Below are 25,651 nucleotides of genomic sequence, written 5' to 3' on the forward strand. Positions count from 1 at the left end.
TCCGGAGCCATGCCATAAAGACAGCCCTGCAGTTACGTTCGAACAGGATGGCTGGATGAGATTTGCCGGATGGCGCAGCAGACTCAGCACGGACAGCACAACGAAAAAAGGAGCTAAAAGGCCAGTTCAAGATCGGGACGGCCTCTATGAAGAGTCGCGGTCCCAGACCTGAGGAAACGTCCCAGACGATGATACGGCACGACAGTGGCAGCATGTCTGTACCGGCAAATGCGAACCAGAGCCGTTTTTGCAGCAACTACTCAACGGGAGTCGAATGGTTCGCAGCTAATATTCTCGAGCCTTTTGGAACGATCCCGATACCATCGAATCCGAGAATCGACACGCTTCTCAAGCATTGTATGCATTACTCGTTTCTGCTACCCGTTGCTCTAGCTCACCGGCTCTAGTCGTGGTGTTTTTGACTACCTGGCTACAACAGTTCCCAGCAACAAGACGTGGCTGAGTCTTGCGATTTAACGAGTTCAGCAGCTGACCACCTCCACAAGTATGAGAATACGACGTCGCGAGCTTGAGCATTATTAACCACATGTAGGTCTCACAGGATCTTCGAGAGCAGTCAAGGTGCCGATATAGACCCATTAACTAAGGAATCTGACCGGCCTAAGCGACGGCGCTTGCAATACAGCACCGTGCCGCGTGCCAGAGTCAAGGTGATCCGAGAACTAAGCCTGGGACTTCTGATCAACACCAATGCTCCCTTTTCTTTCTTTAGCGATGCATTCTTTCAACAACTCGCCTGGCGACTTGACCCTCACCTATCTGACCAGATTTCATAGAGCCGGCAATCGATGAGCCGTCTGCTGGATGACATGTACAAGTCCAAGAAGGATAGGGTCAAGCAGGAGCTCTTAGATGCCCTCACCAAAATCCATCTCGGGTTTGACCTGTGGACCTCGCCCAATCGGCACGCTATCATGGCGGTTACTGCCCACTTTCTTGACCGCCGAGGTAAGCACCAGTCGCGCCTATTGGCCGGTGGGAAATCTGCACAATGTTGTCAAGTTCATCAGATCATCCCCTCAGAGGTGCGAACTCCTCAAGAGGATCTCACGCGAGAAGGACGAAGCACAGGGATATCTCCTGGCGGGTGAGTCGACGGCGGAGCTAGAGGTCGTTATGAACAACGACACGAGATGGAATTCCACTTACCTTATGATCCCTCAAGCACTCGTCAAGCAGGGAGACATTAGGGCGTTCTTGGTCCATCCAGACGTGGAGAGATGGCTACCCGAGGCCGACACGTTGAAGGGAGATGACTGGAGGCTTTTGGAAGAAGTGAAACATATTCTGGAGCCATTCTATCTGCAGACCATAAGAACGCAGGGGTGGGGCAGTGAGGGAGGTAATGGACGGCTTTGGGAGGTGATGACAGGCATGGAATACTTGCTGGAACACTTGGAGGATCGGAAGCTGTTCTATCAGGCTGCCCCAGACGAGGCAGCAGGGGAGAACACCGATTCGCAGGTCGAACTACCCCGAGGGCGACCAGACCGAAATCGGCAGCTTCCTGCTAGATTGAGGGATTGCGAGATGGACCTATATCCACGAAAGTCAATGGAAAGCTCCTTGCCAGGTCGCGGCTCGGGACAGTGTGATGATGGATCGGGCAAGCCATCGGGATCATTGGGAACTGACGACATGGGAAAGGATCACCGACGCTAACTGAGACTCTCAATCATCACCGCCTGGCAGAAACTCAACGAGTACTACACCAAGCTTGGAGAGTCGCCGTTGTTCGCCGCATCCATCATCCTCCATCCGTCGCTCGGCATGAGCTATCTAGAGGTGAATTGGGCGTCGGAGGAGCAGCTTGTGTGGGTAAGGGATGCCAAAATCGGACTCTCTGACTACCTCGACCGCTGGTACCGTTGCAACGGGCCGGTGGATGAGCAGCACAAGGCAAGCACTCAAGGTTCTCGTCCTCGAAATTGGTAGTCGGAATCTAGCTCGCCTCACCCCCTTTCATTCTGATATGGCGGGGTTCTTCAACTCAATCCTCGGCCGCGGGTCTCCCTGTGGAACTGGCTACCCACCCTTGTCTATCCCCGCCAACCTGTCACCCGAAGCCCAGCCAGGTGTGATGGCCGTAGGACGCGACCCCGTTCAGCCACCTCTATTCACGATGCAGCACCATCTCAAGCTTTTGGCATCAACCAACCGGATTGTCTCGGCCAAGTCCTCATGATCTTAAACCCCTCAAGCGTGGTCGGAGGTCGACCAGTAGCATAGAGTCCGCCATCCTGTCGGACCGAACTCGCACAGATACGTCAATCAGCTGCCGCAGGGTTGGGACTAGCTACTTCACCCGTCATATTCTTAGTCCCCAGATCTACGCCTTGGATATGACGATTAAAATGTAGACCTGTGAACAGATTAGCCCGCGGGGGGGTATAACCATCCAAGAGTCCGAGGTCAACGAAATCAACAAGGCCTTATTAGACGACAAGGCAGCGACTATCCACCCTGTTCCTATGGTAGATAACGGGCACATGGGGAGGCGCGCATAAGTAAGAAAATCGGGAACAAAATTGATGATAAGGTGGGATTGACGTGTCCGTCTCTCAACCACAGAAGTTCCTTATGGTGAGGGTAAACAAATCGGATGGGTCCGGGACGGCATGCCCGCCATGTAGCACGCTCCACCTTTGATGCATGAGTCCCTGACCGGTGTTTGTGGCTTGCGCTTAAATTTGCATCTCGACCAACAATTCCCCGTTTGAGAAATGCCTCGTCCTCCCAGGACACTATGCCCAAGTCGAGTTGGCGCTGGTCTGGCCCAGCCTCTAGCACTCAGCTTCCAGGGGAATCCGCGCCAGAGCCAGCCCGAGTTTTGGCTGTAAGATGATTTGTTATGGATTGGCATGGAAACCTGATCAACACGAGAGAGGAATCAGCCATTCATTCTCCAGCGACAATGGAACAATCAATGGATGATCGAGTAATCTACTGTCTTAGCCGCAGGCGCGAGGCCTCCACTGGTCGCATGAACGTAAGGCTAATTCATCACTACCATTTCACGTTTCACTCTACTCACTCTACCGAGGAGCTAAACTCCTCCGCCCACGCTCTTTTACGTCCTCTTCTTAACTCGCGGGTCGTCCTTCTCCTTATCCCACCTGCTTCAGGCTGTCGGTTTCTCCCTGACCTGAGGTTAATTAAGCCGCAGGCATTACAGAGTGTCCTGTCGCCACCGGGACCGCGTCTCCACTGAGGCGTGTCGGTCGTACCGCACCTGTCACATTCTCCTTGAGCTACAGCTGGCTGCACAAGCCGTCAGCACTGACGTTTCTCACTTTGGAAATCAGCCTACCTTTTGCTGCTTCCTACCCTCAATCCCGTTCCTCGGCGGTAACAGGTCATGCCCTTCCTCGCAAGGGCTCTTCGTTATGGCTCCTCCACGAGCTCTCTCATCCTGGGTTGACACCTGCACCAGATCCTTGACTTGGTGCAGATGACGGTCGATGAGTTTGACGTCCCTAAGCATGTCGCTGAACTCTTGTTCAGTAGGTAGTCTCCCGGCGGCTGCAAAATTGAGGATCGCCCGCGATAAGACTCCGATCTCGAGACAAAGATTCTCAAAGTTCGGCCAATCCTGATAACTCCAACTCTCGAAATGCTCATTAACCGTGCCATTGTATCTATTCCGAGCAGAGTCAAGAGTTCTTTTAGAGGGAGGCGCTTGCCAGGGGTCGTATAGCCGCGGGACATGTGGCGAGATGGCAGGTCGAGGGGAAACGTTATGGAACGGCACGGACATGTGGCCTGGAGGTGGCTGTGCTAGCTGATGGGGCACTGGAGGTGCAGATGGCGGCGGCGGACGGTATCCATACTGCCAATTAAAGTGCGGAGGGATGTTTGACCTTGAGGGCGTGCTCAATGGTCGGTCTGGGGCGAGGGATGGTCCAGTCTTGAAAGGCAGCTTTGGCGAGTTTGACCTCAGCAAAGCATGCTCTGGATGAATAAATGATAGGGGTGAGTGCAGAGCGTGAGGAGATCGATGCCTCTCAGTACCGATGTATATCGGAGGGACAGGGGCGCCAGGCTTGTCGGTAGCTGGGGTGGGAAGAAAGGGAGCTAGGTTGGCGCTCAATATGACTTCCCTGATGGATGGCAGTGACTGGCAACTGCCGTCGGCCCTGTAGCACGGTGGTCATATTGGGGATATGGAGGTACTGGTTGGCAGAGAAATGACCGTTGAGGGTGAATGGGGTTAAACAAATATGTGGCAGATTCGTCTGAGGACTTCAGGCGAATCCTGACCCAGCTACGGAGCAAGCAGCTTCTGACTGCATTTCGCAGTTACCAGCGATGATATAGGCGCATTGCGACGGTAATGTTCATTCCTGGGGATTGCCGAACGACGGGATACCTTGGACGGAGGAACCGCATCACCTTCAGGGAGGGCCAGAACCACTTGCAGACTACGGTACCTGGAACCGAAGCTTCAAACCGAGTCTTTCTGATGGAGGGCCTCGACTCCAATAACGACCCACTTGTTGTTCAGCTGTGGCTTTCGGCCAGGCCGGGGAGTGGTATCCATCGGAAATGGCCTGGGACAGGAGAATCTTAACGTAGCCAGGATTCCCCACATCACAGTCGCTGATCAGAGTGGTGATAAATTGTTGCTCTGTTTTAGCTACCGTCCTCCATCCCTATCAATGCCCCATCCACGGACCAGAGGTGACCTATTTCTTCTTGTCTACACTCATGGTTCAAATGAGCAGTCAATAGTCAGTTCTTGCAGGGTTCGGAGAGGAGCGGGTGGGCCGAGAGGGGGCATTGAAGATCTAGAATAATGTACGGTTTTTTTTATCCCGTCAAAGCTGAACTGCCAAGGCCGGACCTAGCTTACGCCAAAGAATTGAACTTAAATATTTATTAAGCTATAGGATCTGTTTATACTCGGGTCTGAATAGAATTGTAATGTTAACGAGTTGGCTGAGAGTAGTCGTAGCAGCCAAATCACAGGATAAACCGATAAACTGTATCCAACGTGGAAGTGGACGTCTCGCGAGGTTCTGGTCTTGCCGCGCGACTCGCCGGTGCCCTTCTGCGAGAAGAACTCCCATGTCTTGGAGCAAAAGAGTGGCGTGGTTCTGCCGAGCTTGCGATCCCCCTCGTCGGAACCACTCTGACGCTAGGTTCCACGGCGGATAGGCATATCCTCGAGAAGGTGGAAATGGCGCCTGGTCAGCTTCCAAAGCTCAATGCCGATGGTGAAAACAACGATGAAACCGACGGAGAGGGCCCACTCCCAGGTGATGCCCCTGCGCTTGAAGAACCTGGTGTTGAGAAAGGAAATGTAGACGACGGGGACGACGGAGAGACCCCCAGTGATGACCCACCAGGATAGGAATTGGTTGGAGTAGATGTCCTTGAAGACGGGGAAGCGGCAGTCGTCATCCGGGTTGAGGCGGAAGGTGGATCATCGCAGGCTCTTAAACTCCCAGGCAGAGATGAGCGGCACGAGCCCTGAAGACGGGGACACAGGCGTCAGAGTAGCGTTGGTTGCACTCCCTGCCCAGATTACCACCGTTGGCGCCGTAGATGATGTAGAAGGCGTAGAGGGTACAAGCACCCATGATGCAGCCATAGATGCCTGAACTCTTGCTTCGCAGGCTGTTCCCCTTCTCGGGCCTCTACAGCCATGGCCATACTTGTCCCAGCTCAAACCGTTGATTAGAGTTTCGCGCTGTTCTTCATTTCCGGTCGTGCAGCCCCCTGCCGGGCAAATGTCTTCACTTGCCGCGCCACAAAGAACCTGCCCTGGAGCTTGACTAGCGAGGCAAGCGGCGGAGTTCTTCGGTGAACTGATCGGGAGGTGTCGGTGTGTGTGGGGGGCCCCTCGCCCCTAAACTTATTCGCGTATGTGCGATCCTTTTTCAGATCGGTCCGTCGGTTTCCAAAGATGGCTGTGAGAAGGTTTCAAGTTACGGCAGAAAAATAGCAACTCATGGAACCCAAACTGCATTGGCTTTAAGGATAGCGTGAGTGCGGGTTGTCTCGACGTTGGAGGGTGGCGAGTGGGATACCGGGAGTTGAAGACCCAGTAAAAGGGTTTTAAGGCCCTTTGTCCCGTTCCTGTGTCTTGGCCCTAGAGATCTTTCTGTCTCGGATATTGATGGAGTCATAACTTGGAGTTGGTTGATTTGAGAAGACATCAAGACACAACACCCTCCATCATGTCGGATTCCAAGGTCACCGAGGCCATTGCCGACGGACGAGTTCCCAAGGGTATTACTGCCGATTACCTGAACAAAACCCAGGACGCGCCGGCCATTGCGGGCATCGTTTTTGTAACGATTTTGACGAGCATCATTGTCCTTGGACGACTCTGCTCTCGAGCTTTCGTCATCCGCCGGTTCGGGCTCGATGATGCCCTAACTCTGGTATCGTGGGTGAGTTTTCTTCCATCTGTCATTCTCGAAACGAACCAGCCGTCGTCGTCCCGCTTCCCCCGGACGCATCAGCGGCTGTGATCCACGATTGCGACCGCCGATCCTTTATCCCCAGGCAACGGAGCGTTACATCGTAACTGACAACTCCGCCATAGCTATGTTACATCCCCTTCGTTGGCCTGTGCATCAGGCTCATTAAATTGGGATCCGGACGGCATTTCGAATATATCGAATACGTCTTGGATATGCCGACGGTTGAACTTACCGAGATTCTCGACTTTGCTGCGCATATCATTTATACGATTGCGCTTCTCCTTTGTCGAATTTCCGGTCTGGCGTTTTACTACCGTCTATGCAGCCTTCACGACAACTTCCTTCTGGCCATGAAAGTCATCTTTGGGATTCTTATTGCTGGATATCTCCCTCAGATTTTCCTCCTAATCTTCCACTGCATCCCTGTAACTAGCCTCTGGCCTTATCCGTTCCAGCCAGGATATGACAAGTATACGTGCCTGCAATGGGGTCTAGTCTACAGCGTCAACTCGTCCGTTTCGCTCCTTTGCGATTTGCTTCTGTTCGGTATCCCGATCGTCATGCTTCGAGTACTTGAGATGCCTCGTAAGCGCAAGATCCAGCTTGCTTGCATTTTGCTGCCCGGTACTTCGTAAGTATCCCAGGTATTGCTTGAACTATTCTTGGCCACCCTTCTTAACCTTGGATTAGTGTTATTGCGATCTCTATTACACGCCTCGTCTTTGTGATCGAGGGTCAATGGCAGCCTGACATGTCCTGGGCTTGTAGGTGCCCTCAATTCCTTTCCTCCTTCTTTAAATTATAACTAAGAACACAAAGATAACCCAATGCTGGCAATCGAAGTCACCGAAATCGGCGCCACTCTTATTGCTCTATCCGTACCTGGCTTCAAGCCTATAGTCGACAGATTTGTCCTACGACGAGTTCTCATTAAGGGAGACAGCAAGGGCAACTCGCGATTCAGCAAACAGACCAGCAACAACAGTCACGGCACCGCTTTAAGGTTCCTCAAATTCCACCCTGAACACGATATCCTCACCGGCCGCGATACCTCAGCAGAGGGCATGAACACCTATCGGACGAAGAACCAGTCGAGTGACAACCAGAGTGAGAAGAGTGCAGATGGCATCTTGGTCAAGGTGGACTTCCAACTAAATGAGGATAGCAAAAGAGATCGGAGCGAAACGGAAACATGGTGGAAGGGCTAGAACCGCTGAAAGCTGGAGTGTACTGACATCTTCGATTCAACTCTGAGAAAAAGGAATAGACCGGGTTTGCACATGTTCTCGCCTCACCCCACTTTCACATGGAATTAAAACACATCAACGACACAGTGGAGGCCAGCTGCTTTATTGCTCTCACTTGATCTTCCAGCCCACGACGGAAAAAGAGGGTAGGTGCCCTGGTCAACCATGAGTACTCTAAAGACTTATTGGGCATGAAGGTTCCGATCTGAAAGCCACCTCTAAAGAACGGCCCACCAGCCAACAGGCGCTTCGGCGTCGCCGATGCGACGTTATGAGACTAAATACCACTAAAAGCCCAGTCAGATCCTTCCCAATCACTACTCCCTCTGGCTGCCCTGGAGGGGCTGCAGTACGACTGGAGTTTAACAGGCATTGATTTTAATTACGGTGTCTTGTTCCTACCGGGGGACTGCCAGGGTCACGATCCGCCGTTGTGCACAATGCCCCAGGAGACCACAGGCGAGTATCATATCACCAATTCTCGATCTACCGCAATTACCCGTGGCCTGGGCTCTTTAACTTCTTCGCTTTATTGGCATTGAGATGAGGCCTATTCCCTCTGGGAAACCCGGCAGTCTCCAGAACCATTCTAAGGGGAGCCACCGCTATCCAAGAACCAATATAGCCCGAATAAAGTCCGACTTGTCGAGTGGTTCCGACGGTCCCGAGAGGGAAGAGGAATCGGCATCCTTAGTCGCCAAAAGTGAATCCCCTCGTCGGAGTGCGTCCATGCGAGTCGACATCCCAGCGGCTGTACGTGTATTCTCTTAAAATTCCTCCCGTATTGCCCCTCACTGACTATAGTCATAATACTTCGGAGTGAGGAGGCGAAGTTGGAGGATGTTGAGAAGAGCGCCGACCATGAGCACTAGCGCCGCTTGCGCGAACTTCTTACCCTCCACGGCCATCGTCGGGCCCGTCTACGGAAGCAGAACCGTCCGTTGATGGAGCACACATCGGGGATACCGAGCCAGGGCTTGCCGAGTCCGCACAGGTTTAACAAGGCGGAGTGCCAGGGGTCAAAGGCAGCGATCAATGCGCCGGATCGGGGGATATTCGGTGTTGTGGACTGGGGTGAAATACCCGTGGATTGTACCGCCGGCTTGAAGGAAACTATTGCAGCTGACGTTGGCCGGCCCGGCCGTCCACCGCCAACACAAGATATCGATGGTTGATTGATACACGACAGATCAATGAACAGAGACAAACAATGTCCCTCCCCGCGACTTGCCCACTCACGTTTTGGTTCCACCGTAGTTTACGCTAGTTGGACCATATCCCAGCCTGACCCCACCGGACGGAAGACAGAGGGTTTAAGTACGGCACGTTGGAACAGAGGCTCTTGGCCCGCTCCAGTAGAGCTTCGACGGCAGCCGTAGTCTGCCCTGTGAATATCTTCTCTCGAAGGGATTATAATTACATATCACCCGCCCAACTCTGAAGAACCATTTATACTGGGAAGATACCTAATATATAGAACATCCCTCGAGCCTCTTGATTGACAGAGCCAGGGCCGGATCTGCCTCTTTATAGTTCTAAGAAGCAACCTACTCGAGCTGGAAGGATTTGCGGCGGTGCTGATGGACATGGACTAGAATATTCGGGGCAATTATACAATATATCTTAAATTTGTTATCCTACATAAACTAAAGGGATGCTTCCCTTTCGAGGACATGCCCCCGGAAGGAGTTCGGGTGGTGAAGTAGGCAAGCCGAACGAGAAATCAACAGCCGCACCTGGTGAGGCCCAACATAGAGAGATAGTATTACTATAGACCTCCGCCATGTGATGGCTACCATCTCCACCATGTTGTCCATGTTCAAGTCGACCGGTCGAGTTCCTATTGACGTTGAACGATCTATCTTCATCGGAGTAAATGTCCCCGTTGACCAAATAGGTACCCCCCGTCGTTGTAGATAAGATTGCAGATAAGATTGTCAGAAACAGGTGTTAGGAAACATTACACACTGGATGGTAGTCATTACTAATATTTGAACGGATGTGCATGCACTAGCGGGGAGTGCCCTAGATTGCCGCCTGAACTTTGCCATTCGCAATACAGAAAGATGCCACACCATCGCCAGAACTTGAGTCGGTCCAGGCGAAGAAGATCTAGGTAAAGGTGTTCCAGATGTGGATTTCAAGAGAATTATATCTGATCCAGATGTTTCGTTTCGGGCGCCAGGTGCTGTGATTAATGGAGTCGTGGAGACGTTCGGGATGGAGGCGTATCAGAAGGTATGGCTGCCTCGGCAATCCCTCCAATAAAAAGCTCGTCAAGTGTACCATCGGCGGAAACCGCAACTTGGCTGGCCAAGGATACGGTGTCGTTGCCGATGTCCGCGATGGCATTAGTATGTTTTGTTTATTGTTACATGCCAAGCTGGTGTCTGGCTGCATTCTAATTTTACATCGTCTCACTGTGGACGGTGAATCAAGTATCGATTTCCCCGAGCCGGCAATGCGGCATCAAACAAATTATCGATGTGCCGCATCGAAATTTAGTCGTTATCATTGTCCTCCTGTTACTCATGCTGCTTAATGAACCCCCCGGCTGGTTGCATTGCACGGAGAGGATGCTTGAGGCATTTAATTTAGGTACATTTGAAGCCACGTCTCAGGTAGCTCGGCCCGACATCCACCCAGTCTTGTTCTCCTTATCTTGCACTGGGTCGTCACTCATTTGGACCCTTGACTTCCAACGCCAGACAGTCTTTACGTTTCCCCACGATGAACGTAGGTTCTTCTCATAATGAGAACCAGAGAACTCTGTGATAAAACCGATATCTAGTTTCTATAACTATTGGAACAGGGCCAATATACGAGGTTGGCCACCTTGCCCGTTCGGTAGAATCTTGTGGCGCAGCGTGTGACGATGGCAGAGCAACACCAGTTGCCCTCTGAGCGATCCCCAGAGGTGCAAGTGGATATATTCCGACTAGGGTCACCCGATGAGCATCCCATGTTAATCTGATAGTTTCCACTTGGAGTCTCTCTGGCAACTAGGCTGGGTACTAGAACGGTGAATGTGTGTGGTTCTGCACCACCTCCCGCAGTCAAGAGAGCATGGTTTTATTCCAAGACTGAGGTGCTAGGGTTTGGAGGTAGGGCAGGAAACCGATTCAATACTTCTAATTATCTTGTTGTTGGAGTAAGTCGAGGGGGAAAAAAAAAAGGCGCGTAAATCGAGCCGCAGCATATTGAGTAATTGGCGACACTGGCTTGGCCCTTCGTCACACAACCTTCATGCCTCCAGCCGCAGCGGGTACTGGGACGCTGAAAACGGCTGTGGCCGAGTTGGACCAATCGGGTTCATGCCATGGGTGCCTGAGCTGTCAAGCGACTGCCGGTAGCTCTGTGGCAGGTAGCACGCCACGCAAACCGAATTTCACAAACGGTTAGAGTCCAAACTGCGGCGGAATTGTGGGCCACAATGACTCTCAGGATACCTGAATTTCACATGTCATTTGACGGATCTGCGCACTAATTCCGTCAAACTTCGGCGAATGTAGGAGTAGCGTTACTAGTGTTAGCAAGCGGGAGGATAGCGGGAGGATAGCGGTCAGCCAGCGAGCCATTGCGTCATCCTGAGGCGGCTCTGGCCGATCATCGGCTTAGCCGAGAATCCTCATACCCCATGCTATGGCTAATGAACTGTACCCAGAACAGATTATCAAATCTATAGCCAACCGGTGTTTTGAATATAGCCTCCGAGGTCTCGATTGCCTTCGTCAAATAATGACCTTCTAGATTTATAAGGCTATTAGAAACTTCTCCCTCTCCGGAGTCACCGAAGGAAGTCATTTATCAGACTACTTTAAAGGTCTACCCAGGCTTCTCCATACCGGAGGCCTCAAGGAAAGAAAGAAACACCTGGACACCGGCAATCCGAGTTCTAAAGTCCTACGGAGAACGCGTCCTATATGCCTGAAACGTGGAGTCAGCAAGTTCATGTCGAAGTATCGGTACGTGCTATAACTCGCCACAGAAGATCTATCACTTAGACTTATAACTAGATTGTCAACGAGCCCTCGTCAACCCCATACTTTGGAACAGAAATTATCGTGGCGACGCAGACGAAGAAGTGGGTATTAGGATGGAAGGCTACGCAGCAAGGCGCCGTGTGGGAAAGGCTTGATTATGAACAATATACAGATCTAATAAAGCCTACCTAATAGCCTATCGTGATTCTATCACAACCATCGTCCAGGTATATAAACGAAAAAGCTACACGGTCCGGGGAGACGCGCCAGCGACGAAGGCACCTAGAACAATTACAATAACATTCATAGATCACGGATTGCATCACCACCGTACGTACACAAGTCCCGGAGTACATCTGACGCCAAAATACACACGTGCCGAATTATCAACGCATTGCACAATGGCGGCGGGGGCAATTACTTTGCACTCCAGGCTAGAACCTTCAGTTTTCCTTCCTTCCAGGCCTCATGAACCGAAAGCCCAGACCGAAAGCCCAGAGTTTCAAGATCTCGTTTGTGGGTGGGAACTTCCTCAGAATACGCTGGACTATGGTTATTGCCGATGAGGATTTTCAAGCTCAAAGTTAGCTTCTACAACTAAGAGAACCGGCTTGAAACGACCAGGAGACCCCAGCAAGTGGCGGTGTTCGTGCAATGATGCCAGCCCGGTCGTTAAAAAAAAGAGAAGGAAAAATTTGTAAACGAGGTAACCCCCCCCCTTGTTTTAAAAAAAAAGAAGAAAAAAAAGAAATTCCGCCTAGCATTTCAGGCTCTAATTGTTGGCTCGACAAGCTTCGCAGGGATGGTTGGTGAGAATGGACTGATTGGCTGGAGCTGGTAGGGTACTGAGTTTTAACTTTAACCCGGGGTGCGGGATATTGTGCATCGGCAGGGGTCGGGAACTCTCATCTGGTACGGGCTACGAACGGAGCAACCGTTGCAAAACTCCCTGTCAGGTTTTTTAAGTGGCCCAAGCTCCCGTAGTGTCCCCGCCGTCTGCTTCCCCATGGGGAACGGTCGGCTCAGCGACTGCAGAGTGCAGAGACCCCTGTTCAAGAAACCACGGCAACCCCGATGTACTGCTAACTAGTCAGGGGTGAGGGCGGTTAGCCACTGCTTATCAAGATGAATTTCATCCCATGCATTGATCTTCCGCATCATGACCACTCAGGTGCTGAATCCAGGTCGTATCTTCCCTGGGAGCCCTGCTCGCCGACGGCTATCGATGGTCCTTCCGCGTTCGTTGGGTGATAACCAGAGCTCAAAACGAATTTTGGCCCAAGTCACGGCAATAGGGACGACTCCCCCACAAAAAGAAGTGGTGGGTCTAGCTGAGGACAGGATCTGCACACAGGACATGATAGATTCGCTCCCGAGGTAGGAATACGGAAGAAAATGGACATGACAGGCTAAAGGTGATTGACAGGAAACCCTAGAAAAAGTCCCGATATCCGAGTTTCCTCAAATAAAATTACACTTCTTACATACCAATACACTTGTCCACAAGATGGCCTGATTTAGCGCGGTTATTGGCAAGCTGAGGAAGCACATTATGGATAATTCACAGGGAGTCAGGGCTATCAAGTATTGATCAGCCAGTAGCCTGTATGCGTCTTTTATCGACACCCAGACCATATCCCTCCCTATTTCAGAGTACCTTTTGCGAGTTCCTAGGAGGCCAGTTGGGACCCGTGATGCTGATTATTATCAGCCCTATGCTTCGGGACAATAAGGAAGAATTCTAGATATGTTATGAGTCCGTGCAGAGCTGTTCGCAATGGCTGGAATTCATGGGCTCATGAGAAATTGAGCAATCAATACTACGCCCCCCACGTTCAGTTCAGATCCGGCGTGAAGGATGCAGCTTGGCATCTGGCACGGTGGGAACCCCCGCTAAGGAGGGAGCTGCAGGGTCAGAGTTCTCGCTGCGCTATTGAATACAAGAAGCCCCATCTCCTCACCGAAGGCTGTTCCTTTCTTCTCATCTTTACATACGGGTGCCTTAGTGTCATACTTCGATACTTTCCCCGCTTTTCACTCTCCCATTGTCTTTCACCCCGTCCCTCGAATTCCCTCTGTCTACACTTCGCCAACTCTCTCTCGGACATATCTTTTTTCACCTACAAATACTTGGTCCTCTTCAATACCTTGCATCGTGCTCTCTCTTCTCACGCTTCGACAATGGCGGAAGAGAAGGTTCCTGGCGATTGGGCAGAAGTTGCTAACACCGGTACCCACGGCCTCGATGAGAAGCAAATACAGGTCGCTGCCGCTGTCGATGAGGATGAGGATGAGGATATCGACGCTTTGATCGAGGACCTTGAGTCCGAGGATGGTCACCAATTGGAAGAGGAGAAAGATGATGTCACGCCCGAAGGTGGCCGTGTCGTTCCCGAGAACATGCTCCAGACTGACTCCCGTATTGGTCTTACCGAGGCCGAAGTTGTGGCTCGCCGCCGCAAGTATGGCCTTAACCAGATGAAAGAGGAGAAGGAGGTCCTATACAATTTGTCATGGAGGTGAGTTGTTTCTAGCTGCCTGAAACTGGCAAGCGTTGCATCGACCAGGTTAATATGGCCTCATCGCACTACTCCCATACCAAAATTTAGACACCGCGTTGGCTAATGAAACCCATGAAATAGGCTGCCGCCGTTTTGGCTGCCGGTCTCGAGGACTGGATTGATTTCGGTGTCATTTGCGCTCTGCTCTTACTGAACGCCTGTGTAGGTTTCATTCAGGAGTTCCAGGCCGGCTCTATCGTCGACGAACTCAAGAAAACCCTTGCCCTGAAGGCTGTTGTCCTCCGTGGCGGTACCCTGAAGGAGATTGAGGCGCCTGAGGTCGTTCCTGGCGATATCCTCCAGGTCGAGGAGGTGAGTCCTGTACCCGTCCTTGCCCAGACTGATCCAGTTTGGCTGACTCTCTGTCTAGGGTACCATTATCCCCGCCGATGGCCGCATCGTCACTGAGGGCGCATTCCTCCAGGTTGATCAGTCCGCCATTACGGGCGAGTCCCTTGCTGTCGACAAGCACGCCGGTGATAACTGCTATGCCTCTTCTGCTGTCAAGCGTGGTGAAGCTTTCATGGTTGTCACCTCTACTGGTGATAATACCTTCGTCGGTCGCGCTGCCGCTCTAGTCTCTCAGTCTTCTGGTGGCACTGGTCACTTTACTGAGGTTCTCAACGGCATTGGAAGGGTGCTGCTCGTCCTAGTCATCTTCACACTCCTCGTTGTTTGGGTTTCCTCGTTCTACCGTTCCAGTGGCATTGTCGATATCCTTCGATTCACCCTCGCCATTACCATCGTTGGTGTTCCCGTCGGCCTTCCTGCCGTCGTCACCACCACCATGGCTGTCGGTGCTGCCTACCTTGCCAAGAGAAAGGCTATCGTCCAGAAGCTCTCTGCCATTGAGTCACTTGCTGGTGTCGAGATTCTCTGCTCTGACAAGACCGGTACCTTGACAAAGAACAAGCTATCTCTTTCTGAGCCCTACACGGTTCAGGGTGTCGAGCCTGATGAGCTCATGCTTACCGCTTGCTTGGCCGCTTCCCGCAAGAAAAAGGGTATTGATGCCATCGACAAGGCTTTTCTCAAGGCCCTCAAACACTATCCCCGTGCCAAGGCTGTGTTGTCTAAGTACAAGGTCCTCGACTTCCAGCCCTTCGACCCTGTCTCCAAGAAGGTCCAGGCTACGGTTGAGTCCCCCCAGGGCGAGCGCATCATCTGTGTCAAGGGTGCCCCTCTTTTCGTTCTTAAGACTGTGGAGGAGGACCACCCTATCCCCGATGAGGTTGACCGTGCCTACAAGAACTGCGTCGCTGAGTTCGCTACCCGTGGTTTCCGATCCCTTGGTGTTGCCCGCAAGCGTAGCGAGGGTGCTTGGGAGATTCTTGGTATCATGCCATGCTCTGACCCTCCCCGTCATGACACTGCCCGCACTATCAACGAGGCCAAGCGTCTCGGTCTCTCTATCAAGATGCTTACTGGTGACGCCGTCGGTATCGCCCGTGAGACTTCTCGTCAGCTCGGTCTCGGCACCAACGTCTACAACGCTGAGCGTCTCGGTCTTGGTGGCGGTGGTGATATGCCCGGTTCTGAGGTGTACGATTTCGTTGAAGCTGCCGATGGTTTCGCTGAAGTTTTCCCGCAGCACAAGTACAACGTCGTCGAGATTCTCCAGCAGCGTGGTTACCTCGTTGCCATGACTGGTGATGGTGTCAACGATGCTCCCTCCCTGAAAAAGGCCGATACTGGTATTGCCGTCGAAGGTGCCTCCGATGCTGCTCGCTCTGCTTCTGATATCGTCTTCCTTGCTCCTGGTCTCGGCGCTATCATCGATGCCCTCAAGACTTCGCGACAGATTTTCCACCGGTAAGAGGCCCTTTCCAGCAGCTGCAGATCATAACTAATGGCTTTCTCGAAGAATGTATGCGTATGTAGTGTACCGTATCGCGTTGTCTTTGCACATGGAGATCTTCCTTGGTCTCTGGATCGCTATCCTGAACCGATCTCTCGATATTGAGCTGGTCGTTTTCATTGCCATTTTCGCCGATATCGCTACCCTGGCCATCGCCTATGATAACGCCCCTTACTCCCAGACCCCCGTCAAGTGGAACTTGCCCAGGCTCTGGGGTATGTCTGTCCTTCTCGGCCTTGTCCTGGCCATTGGCACATGGATTGCACTGACTACCATGTATGTCGGTGGCGAGGATGGTGGTATCGTTCAAAACTACGGTAACATCGATGAGGTTCTCTTCCTTGAGATCTCTCTTACCGAGAATTGGCTGATCTTTATCACCCGTGCTAACGGACCCTTCTGGTCTTCCATACCCTCTTGGCAGCTCAGCGGTGCTATCTTGGTCGTCGACATTCTCGCCACCCTCTTCTGCATCTTCGGTTGGTTTGTCGATGATGGCCGAACCAGCATTGTCGCCGTCGTACGTATCTGGATATTCTCCTTCGGTGTGTTCTGCATCATGGGTGGCCTCTATTACCTACTGCAGGGCAGCACTGGTTTTGATAACCTCATGCACGGAAAGTCTCCCAAGGAGAGCCAGAAGCAGCGCTCCCTCGAGGATTTCGGTAAGTGAAACGCCTTTGACCCTATCACCTTGGCCAGCGAGCTAAGTCCTCTAGTTGTCTCTCTTCAGCGTGTCTCAACCCAGCACGCGAAAAGTCTCAGCAAATAAAGCTGAAACACACCTGGACCATAATTAGCCAGTCCCTGTACTTTCGCTTTGCCTATGTTGAACTGCGCTGCCTGTCCCCTAGTGCCGCCCGTGTAGAACGGACAACTAGGCGGCCTTTCATCGAGGCACCTTATCAAACAATGAAACCATGATGCTTCTCTGCTACCTCTGAGTGAGGTAGACATTGTCAGATCCAGGTGCCAAATCCTGCCCACCTTCACACCAACTGCACCACTGTCCTAGCTAGCCCCGCGTTATTCCAGGTTGGAGATGCTGTGAGATATGCAGACTAGGTTAATTCACGCACTCGGAGAGTTGGGTCCTCATCAGATTAAACCCTACCCTTATTCCGACACTGAATCGGCCAGCCCAGTTCCCCTCCCGAGTGACAGGCCTGCTTGGAAGCCAATCCTCTCAGATAGTCAGCATCTCATTTTCAGCAGCAACTGAAGCTTTTCCACTGGTCCAGTAATTCCCTGTCCCTCAGCGACGTCTAGAAGAGGTACATCACGCTGCCCCCAACTCACTACTTGCCACAATTGTTTCCACCCGAGTATGGACAGGTTGACTCTCCCACAACCCTTCCATGCTTTGGCCGCCCTGATCTTTTGGTCCACTCCTTGTAATATCGTGCCCGGCGTGGTATACTTCTCTCCTCGGATGTCGGGGGGCTAGGCTTAGATTCAATCTGCTGAGACGATCGAAACTTGTAACGCCTACAGTTCGCCTCGCCCTCATTCTGTCGTCCGGCAACCCATGGCCCCTGTTTTACAAATCCCGCAGGTCATAGTACCTAAAGCTGGAGAATAGATTGATTGCCAAGGATAGAAAGGATGGGCCGATATTAAGAGGTGAGGGTAGTGGATCTGAGTCGGGCTGTTTGTTGTCGCTCGCCACGGTTTGGGATGAGCATCTAAATCTCGCTATCCACGGAATCTGCGCCTCCCCAGGATGTCCACCACCTCCAGCCGGCCAACTGAACCATAGTTCCCCTGTTGGTTCAGCCAGTGCTGGCAGATTCTGAGGCTTATAAAACCCAAATAGAGTCTGCATTGATTGGATTGGAAGATCAACAAAACTGAAGATAAAGGGCCCTTTATCTCCCAACCCTCGAAGCACAGCAAGATAGACCAACTTCATAATGTTAATTATTCGGATCTGATGCGGAATTGTAAGATAAGGATTGGTTCGCATCGTGGTACGATGGGCATCTGCTTGCACAGCGGCACCGACGCCAAACTCGGCAACTGATCTTCCCATATTGCGGCACTGTGTCTGGGTTATTTCCGAGTCTCCCTTCATTCGACATGTGGCACTGCCGCGGCCTAGGTCCTTGGCCTGGGCACCCAGGCTTTGCGAACCTGCAAGGTCTAGAATTAACCAATTATCTGACTCTGAATCATTATGAGGAAGGCTGGTGGCAACGAGGGCTATTGGCATTGCAGCGAACAGCTTAGAAGCAGAGCAGTGGCCAGGACGCTACCCGGAAGCTCAAATTCTGCGATGCACTTGGGGGACTGGACAGGGAGAGGCTTTGATAAGTTCGTCAAAAGCGCCAAGAGCGCCTTCTTCGAAAAGATCTGCCCTCGCCACTCGACAATGCTCACTCGAGATTCACTCGTGTCCCACTTCCTCTCTCTTTATATTTATCTTCTCATTTGTCCCTCTTCCTTTGATCATCCGGCCCCGGATTGATGAAGGCTGTTCCACCACCTTTCATCTAACCGGGACCGCTTAAGGCTACCCCGGGCAGCAACGACAGGGCTGTTTACCCGGTCTCTGTGATAAAGACTGAGTGTCATGGCGACTACCGTCGACATAACCGCGCCTGGCCATCCCGCTGACGGGTAACAGGCTTGACTCAGTGCGCCTCTGAGCCGATGCTATGCTGGATAAGTGGCCTATATTGCATGTGACAGAAAATTTTGTCGATGGAAGGAGCCGTCTATGGCTCATCCGCCGGCAGTACGTAAATGTCAAGTATAGAAGATCTTAGCTCAGCACGTCCTGTGCCCCAATAGGGGACTTTATGCGACTCGCGGCCCCCCGGTCGAAAAATACACATACATACATACGTACATAAGCATATCACCTAGTTTACAGGGTGGAACTCCTGCCATAATGATTCGGCGTGCTTATACTGAAGGCGGCGTAGCTAAGGCTGTATTCGATATTACTGATAGAGGCCTATCGCAGACCGAGGCGGCCTAGGAACGTAGAGTACCTCAGTGGGCCATTTCGAGACGACTTTCCGGTCAAGCAAGCAGGAATGAACGTATCCAGGCCCACCTGCGTATTTCCAAGAGCCAAGAGGAGACTCTCATCCGTCGGGTGCTGCGACAAGAGACTCTAGGCTATGCTCCCTCTCATAGCGAGCTCCGCGCCTATGTCGAGGCTATCCTTTAACAACAAGGCGATAACAAGCCTTTGGGCAAGCACTGGACCACGAGGTTCGTCAAATATCACCCAAAACTATCTACCAAGCTTAGAAAATGTTAGGAAGTCGCTAGATTTGATGGGTTTACTCCGAAGGCAGTTAATTGGTACTTCGATATCCGGGAGAATAAATACGGCTAGATTAAGCCTGAGAACATGGTTAATGTGCACGAGGGCGGCATAATGGCAGGTTTCGGTATGTCCTTTATAAGTTTTCTATGGGTTTTTATAAGGTATAACTAATTGGGTGTCCATATGGCTTGGATAGCCTCGTAATCGGGAGCTCTGACCCGAAGAAGAAAGCGTTATTGAAGGCCTGTAGTCGCGCACTTGGACCTCTTTAATTAAGGCTTTCACCGCAACTGGCCGCGCTTTAAAACCGGGGATCATTTTTTTAAAAGGAAAAAGAGCTCTAGAAGCAGTGGTTTCTTAACGAATTCGAATTAATAGCGGACTGGCACTATATTATATCACCGAACGGCTGGACCGATAACCATATAGCCCTCGAGTGGTTGAAAGACGTCTATGTACCTTAAACGGAGCCTCGTGATGCATCAGATGCGAGACTTATTATCCTTGACGGTCACGGGAGCCATGCAGAGGTGAGTCTTTTGGTGTTTTCACCGCAGAGTGTCTCGCTCTAAGATCGCTGACGAGCACCCAGGATAGGTGGATAGCTACGTGCTTTCTGAATACCATCTACTGCTGCTACCTACCAGCGCATTATTCTCATAGCCTATAATAGTTAGATAATGGGATTTTTAATATCATTAAAGGTGCATATCGGAAGGAACTCTAAAAGCTGGCTAGTTTAACCGATTCTGCGCTGGTTAATAAAGTTAATTTTATTCGGGCAAGCGCGAAAGCCAGGGAGGTAAGTATAAGGAAGGAGATTTTCTTATCCGGCTAGAGGTTTACTAGAAACTAGCCTATAAACCGTCACAAAGCTCTAACGCATCCGGAAATTCAACAGGATAAAGAAAAAGTATTAGAATAATTTAGGATGCCTAGTCCTCCTCAATTATACTCGGATAATACGCCGAAAACAAGCCGCTAGGTGAGAGATTTGGCTAAATATCGAAGTCGTCCGACTAGGCAGAAGTATAGTAAGATCGCAAAGGGCTTAGAAGCTTTAGAGATAAAGGTGGCTATTTAGACTGCGCGGATTACTGGCCTAGAGGAGTAGGTGTCTTAGCTGCGGCGAGGGAATAAAAGAAAGGCGGTACCGAACCTGAACCGACGATTCATGGCTCTAGCGGAAACTCTAGCGGCTGGAGAAGCTCTTCCTAACTCGCAGGAGGCACAAATGGAGGTGAATGTGGATGAGGAGATCGAGTCGGTGATCGAGGTGGGTGTCATATCAGAGGACGAAAGTGAGGAGTTGGGGGTCGTAACAAAACGCTGCTAGCGCACACGCAGCGGTCGGGCGGTCAAACAAACACGCAGAGAGTAAATTTTAATTAATTTTATGGAGAGTCTCTTTACTAGCCTCGATTTTTACTGACACCATGGTCTATTTTTGTGTGCACTAAAATTTAGATTTTGTATGGGAGGATCGAAATTTTGATGTATTCGGTGGGGCTATGCATTAGGTGGTCCTGGATGGTATACCCGGCTCCTCAAGCGCTTCACAGCCATGGTGTTTCGCGCCTACCACTTGCCCGTTGATATTCGGCGACGTAGGGCAGGCATTCGGTTCAAGAAGTCGCAGCTTGGTTTGATGGCGGCTATATGGAATCACAAAGTTTGGGCCAAGCATGGTGTACGTAAAGAAGGTAGTGATATAGATACGGCGAGAAGTACCCTAGCCTAGGACCGAGGAACTTTCGGAAGTCGCGCTGACAATCACCAATACAGACGCTGTTATCAAAACTTTGACTGAATCTAATTAGAAGTGAAGAGTGACACTTGCTGTTGGCTTGATGACAGGCAGCTGTCCATGGATCCAAATCGTGTATATTGAATTGAGGATAATCATTCCAGCTGGGCAGAATGTGAATTGAATGAAGCGATAATTTGCCTCCAGATCCAATTGAGGGCATGGGTGATTGTTACTCTCACGACAACGAATGTAACGAAGCTGACCTTTAGGTCGGGTAAATGGATGCCCGCGCATACATATCTTGATAGGAAACCGAATACGTTCTCGTAAATTGCCCATCCTGGCTCTCCGTGCTCGGCCTTATCGCCTACCCATAAAATAGCCAAATGTGTGTCTTAGGCGATAGTCCAGTCACCCCAGAAGTCAGGATGAATGTTGAGCTGGCCAAGTTCATCTACCCTCCAATTCGTCGTGTCCACCTTCTTACCGCCAATTGACCAATTCTTAATGTGGAGACCCAGTTTGAGCTTGTCTTGTCCTGGAATATAGGCATCTTCATTCTCGCCAATCTTCATTCCAATTAGGCTTTGACCAAGTTGGACGTTGTCATCCTTGAGCAAAGCGTCAAACTTGATGTCGTCCACTGACAAGTCGTAGTTCTGAAGAGGTGCGATACGGAATAAAGCTGGACAACGCCCTTCGCAAGTTATATCCGAAATTTCCCCTCTCACTGTCCTCGACGCGTCCACAAACTTCTCGGTCTGATAGTTCGGTGACGCTCCGATGATTGCAGACGGAACACCGGTCTCGCTCTTGAACCAGCGGGTGTGGATGACCCTAAGACCTTGGATGGTAACTCCAGAGACACCGCGCGGTTTCCAACCCATTTGGATAACTGGATCGTTGTGACATTTCCATACCGTCACATCCTGAACCTTTGCATTCGAGTGGTAGAGCTTGATGGCGTCATCGTTGACATGCCAAAAGCAGTCTTTGACTGTGCCAGCATAGATTTGTGGACCGTCTGTCTGGAAGTAAAAAGCCCCAACTTGCTTATAGTCCGAAATCTCTTGTTTGACCTTATTGTCTTCCTCATGATCTGTGTGGTACTTAGGAAAGAGGTCAACAGTATTGAAGGGCGGCGCATTAACAGTCGGCCCAACACAATGCCATGTCTGGCTATCCAGGACTGACTGGTGTGAAAAGATTCTAAGGCTGGTTCGATCGTCCTTCTCTGCCACGTAGCTTTTGGCCGTGTTTGCCATATAAGCATAATTTTCGCCAGAGACTACACCATGTCCGATGGTATAAAAGCCATTCTTGGAGGTTGTGTATTCGAATGCACCCTTGATATATGTCCCGGGCTCGAAGTAGACGTAATGGGTATTGGAGTCCAGTTTGATATGGCTCTTGCCTAAGTGGCCGTCCTTTTCCATCCAGTAGATACCAGCCTCAAAGTACAGCGTAGGCTTTGATCTAATTGTCGACTCGGTTATCTTCCCGGGCTTCAGAACTTGAGTGTCTGAAGAAGTCTTGGATGGAATCAGCTTCTTGGGTATGAAAGGGCTAGCGAAGATGAGAAGAGCGTTTCGCGGCTCTTCGCTAACGAGAAGGCCTTCTGATTCCACGTATGACTGGCCGTTCGAACGATAGGCGTAGAGATCATTCTGAAACTCAACTGAAAATCTTCGGCCGCTGGCATCATAAGGGACACGTATGACAACTGTGTTCGCGGCCGGGGAGGTGATGGTGTACTTGATATTGGAAGGGCGGATCACAACGTTTGATGCCGGGCCAAGCTCCGAATTGTCAGTTGACTTGATTCGGACTTCAACGTCTTGGGAATATTCGAACTGCGTCCATGCCATGTTGATTTTGGCCTCCGACTCAATGGTGATACCATCGCCGTCTTGAAGGTTGTACTCCTGGCCAGCGTTTGCTGGGTCATACATCTTTCCATTTCCATTCCTCGGAATGGATTCGTAGACAAATGAATCTTGGAATTTCCCCTGGCCTGTAAGGCGGACGGACACCGAGTACTTGCGCGACTGGCGGACTTCATTGGCGGCCACTGGACCGCGGTCATTGACTTGGTGTTTATCATGCCACCAAGTGTGCAGGCCGCCTCCTTTCGATGTATGAGGACTGATACTTGCAGCCAGCGAGCCGGCTACATGCAGAGAATTGGCAAATGCAACGAGAAAGCCCACAATCCGCATGATGAACAAATGAATCGAATTGTGTGCCAGGAAACGTGTTTGAAGAGAATGTGGATGAGAAGGGGCAGCAAGGTTCGGTCTACTAGCTGCGGGGTGCATCTAATATATTCTGCAGGAGGGTAGCGCTTTCCGGCAAATTCACATGACCATCTTTGCGAACCCAGTCCTGTTTTGGTGATCCCGAGAAATCGGGCAAAATAAAGTACTGGAGAGACGCGGGGAAACACGCAGAGGCCGCTAATAGGCGGGGAATGGCTTGAAGTGGTATTTGGCCGAGTTTCATCGATGTGGACCTCACTTCTGCGAGTTCTGGGCCGCTAAAAACACCAAGGAGGAGTTAGACCATGACGAGCATTTTGGGCGCGTTTGATGAGTAAACCCGGATGACCACGAGCGCTCGTCTCGACTAGGTAAATGACCGTATTGCAGGATCGTCGGTTTGTGGCGCACTTATGCTTTACGCCGTCACGAACATGGTATTTCTCAAATCCGAGCTCACACCAAATACTTGAGCAGTTGGAGGCGAGGCACCCTCGCAAGGCAGGATCACACCATGAATTCACGGGTCCCAGATTCCACTCGCGGGTCCATCAACTGGCCCCAGCTTGGTACGATCTTCAATCCAATGGAAACTGTTCTCTGGCTTCTCGGAATGCAACAGGTAATTCGTCCTGCTTGCGACTTTTCTGACGAACGTAAAGGGTCTGGCATAACATCCGTGCGGTCGTACACTGCGCAGCCTACATAGAAGGGTTCTGCTTGTCGTCCGCGCCGTCTGCTCGCATCGATCCATAACCACATCCACGACTGCAATGAGCGCGCCAATTTTGCGCTCGTCATCCGTAGAGCTAAAGAAGAGTTCGTTGAAGTGAGTATGGTCAATACTACTCCCGCTTCCACTTAATAGCAGGCCTCTGGTTGAAAATGCAGGAGAGGGCACAAAGGCCAGGTTCCTTAGCAGGTCTTGGTCAACCGCTTTGTACGTCTGCTCCCGGCCGGTGCGCTCTAACCAGAGCCGAAAACCTGTGAACGCTGATGTATGTGATTTCGCACTGGCGTCTGTTCAAGTGACTGCGCCTGCGGCTGATGAGCCCTGATCTCGGCCTCGCTCGCGCGCGCGCGAAGACGCTCTTTAGATGGTCGTATACCTCCTTGCCTCCTACAGACCGGGTCGTGGACCGAAGCCGCCGTCGCCGTCGCAAAGTCCTGCCATCGCTTCTGCGTGTGGCACCCTGTATAATCGCGTACTCCCTTGACCATGTTGCAGGGCACTTCATCCCTTGCTTGACGACCGCATGATACCGAGTTAGCGCGCGGCTGTATGGTGGTTTTAAAGACTAGCCATTCTCTATTCGGTAAATGGCCGAAACTTAACCAGGGAGCTAACTGGCAAGTTTATACCTAGCGCAAAGATACGAGCTATAGGAGTACCATGGATCACAGTGTTCTAGGCCGCCTGGAGGAAAAAGGTTCTAGAGGAATTATCGATCGGGATTAGTGGAACGATGGGGGAAATTTATGTCACGCGATAGCCCATTTCCACGTCTTTGTCGTCATTGCAGAGAGGGATATAAAACGCGCGAGACGAGGTCTTGTCCGGCGACCCCTCTTCCTTGACTTATATTCCTGGCTCTGTATTTGGATATACTTTAGCCCAAATGCCTTCTGTCACAGCCCCATCGTCTCGTCAGTCCGTGGTGGCCATTCCTCTATCGGATGAGGAACGGAAGTCACAGACCATCACAAATGATCACCTGGCCAAGGCAGTGTCAGCAATGCACCGAGATGGCATTTGTGTCTTGGAAAATGCAGTCAACATTGGGCATACAGGGATACTCAATAACATTCTCTGTGCGGAGGCAGAAGAGATGGCTGAGTTGCCCACCACTCACTTCAACGACGTAAATTAACCGCTGTCTATATCTAGATATCCGACCAGCTGCTGACTAGATGCAGAACTCTGAAGACGGCAACCCAACGGGAAATATGTCGCAAGGACCACCTCTCCAGCCGGAACTTATGTACAGCGACATTTGGGCCAACGGCCCCGCCGCCGCCGTCCTGGCATGTATGCTCGGCCCCCAGCCGCAGGTGAACTACGTGAATGGTAACACCGCTTTGGGTGGCTTCAAAGGCTCCCGCCAGCGCGTCCATGTCGATCTCACCTTCAACCACGCGCAGTTCCCCTTTGCCATTGTTGCCAACTGCTACCTCGCTGATGTCTCCCCAGCCAACGGCAGCACGGAACTCTGGATCGGCTCTCACCGAGATACCAGTGTTGAAATGAGAAGATGCTAATTG

The 25,651-nt window shown here is 51.4% G+C and overlaps 7 protein-coding genes across 7 annotated transcripts; 5 read left to right on the forward strand and 2 right to left on the reverse strand.

The window, feature by feature from the left end:
* Positions 1–873: 873 nt before the first annotated feature.
* Positions 874–1,683, forward strand: MRS44_017111 (uncharacterized protein; the record flags this gene model as incomplete). The annotated part of the gene is made up of 1 exon (XM_065617616.1): positions 874–1,683. The coding sequence occupies one exon, from the start codon at positions 874–876 to the stop codon at positions 1,681–1,683; it is 810 nt and encodes a 269-aa protein (XP_065473688.1).
* Positions 1,684–3,128: 1,445 nt separating this feature from the next.
* MRS44_017112 (uncharacterized protein) lies at positions 3,129–4,344 on the reverse strand (the record flags this gene model as incomplete). The annotated part of the gene is made up of 4 exons (XM_065617617.1): positions 3,129–3,166; positions 3,249–3,282; positions 3,332–4,157; positions 4,325–4,344. 4 exons carry the CDS (start codon positions 4,342–4,344, stop codon positions 3,129–3,131), a joined length of 918 nt encoding a protein of 305 aa, XP_065473689.1.
* Positions 4,345–4,483: 139 nt separating this feature from the next.
* MRS44_017113 (uncharacterized protein) lies at positions 4,484–5,374 on the forward strand (the record flags this gene model as incomplete). The annotated part of the gene is made up of 2 exons (XM_065617618.1): positions 4,484–4,553; positions 5,022–5,374. The coding sequence occupies 2 exons, from the start codon at positions 4,484–4,486 to the stop codon at positions 5,372–5,374; spliced, it is 423 nt and encodes a 140-aa protein (XP_065473690.1).
* Positions 5,375–6,203: 829 nt separating this feature from the next.
* On the forward strand, positions 6,204–7,660 carry MRS44_017114 (uncharacterized protein; the record flags this gene model as incomplete). The annotated part of the gene is made up of 4 exons (XM_046281593.1): positions 6,204–6,419; positions 6,575–7,083; positions 7,143–7,216; positions 7,272–7,660. The coding sequence occupies 4 exons, from the start codon at positions 6,204–6,206 to the stop codon at positions 7,658–7,660; spliced, it is 1,188 nt and encodes a 395-aa protein (XP_046127028.1).
* Positions 7,661–13,863: 6,203 nt separating this feature from the next.
* Positions 13,864–16,774, forward strand: MRS44_017115 (uncharacterized protein; the record flags this gene model as incomplete). Its single annotated transcript, XM_046282453.2, has 4 exons — positions 13,864–14,178; positions 14,325–14,555; positions 14,614–16,055; positions 16,108–16,774. The coding sequence occupies 4 exons, from the start codon at positions 13,864–13,866 to the stop codon at positions 16,772–16,774; spliced, it is 2,655 nt and encodes an 884-aa protein (XP_046127029.2).
* A 4,752-nt stretch (positions 16,775–21,526) lies between these two features.
* Positions 21,527–23,350, reverse strand: MRS44_017116 (uncharacterized protein; the record flags this gene model as incomplete). Its single annotated transcript, XM_046277380.2, has 1 exon — positions 21,527–23,350. The coding sequence occupies one exon, from the start codon at positions 23,348–23,350 to the stop codon at positions 21,527–21,529; it is 1,824 nt and encodes a 607-aa protein (XP_046127030.1).
* A 1,658-nt stretch (positions 23,351–25,008) lies between these two features.
* Positions 25,009–25,648, forward strand: MRS44_017117 (uncharacterized protein; the record flags this gene model as incomplete). Its single annotated transcript, XM_046273025.2, has 2 exons — positions 25,009–25,251; positions 25,307–25,648. 2 exons carry the CDS (start codon positions 25,009–25,011, stop codon positions 25,646–25,648), a joined length of 585 nt encoding a protein of 194 aa, XP_046127031.1.
* Positions 25,649–25,651: the final 3 nt, after the last annotated feature.

The sequence above is a fragment of the Fusarium solani genome (genome assembly GCF_023522795.1).
Source record: "Fusarium solani strain SB1 chromosome Unknown bctg00000013, whole genome shotgun sequence".
Classification (NCBI taxonomy): domain Eukaryota; kingdom Fungi; phylum Ascomycota; class Sordariomycetes; order Hypocreales; family Nectriaceae; genus Fusarium; species Fusarium solani.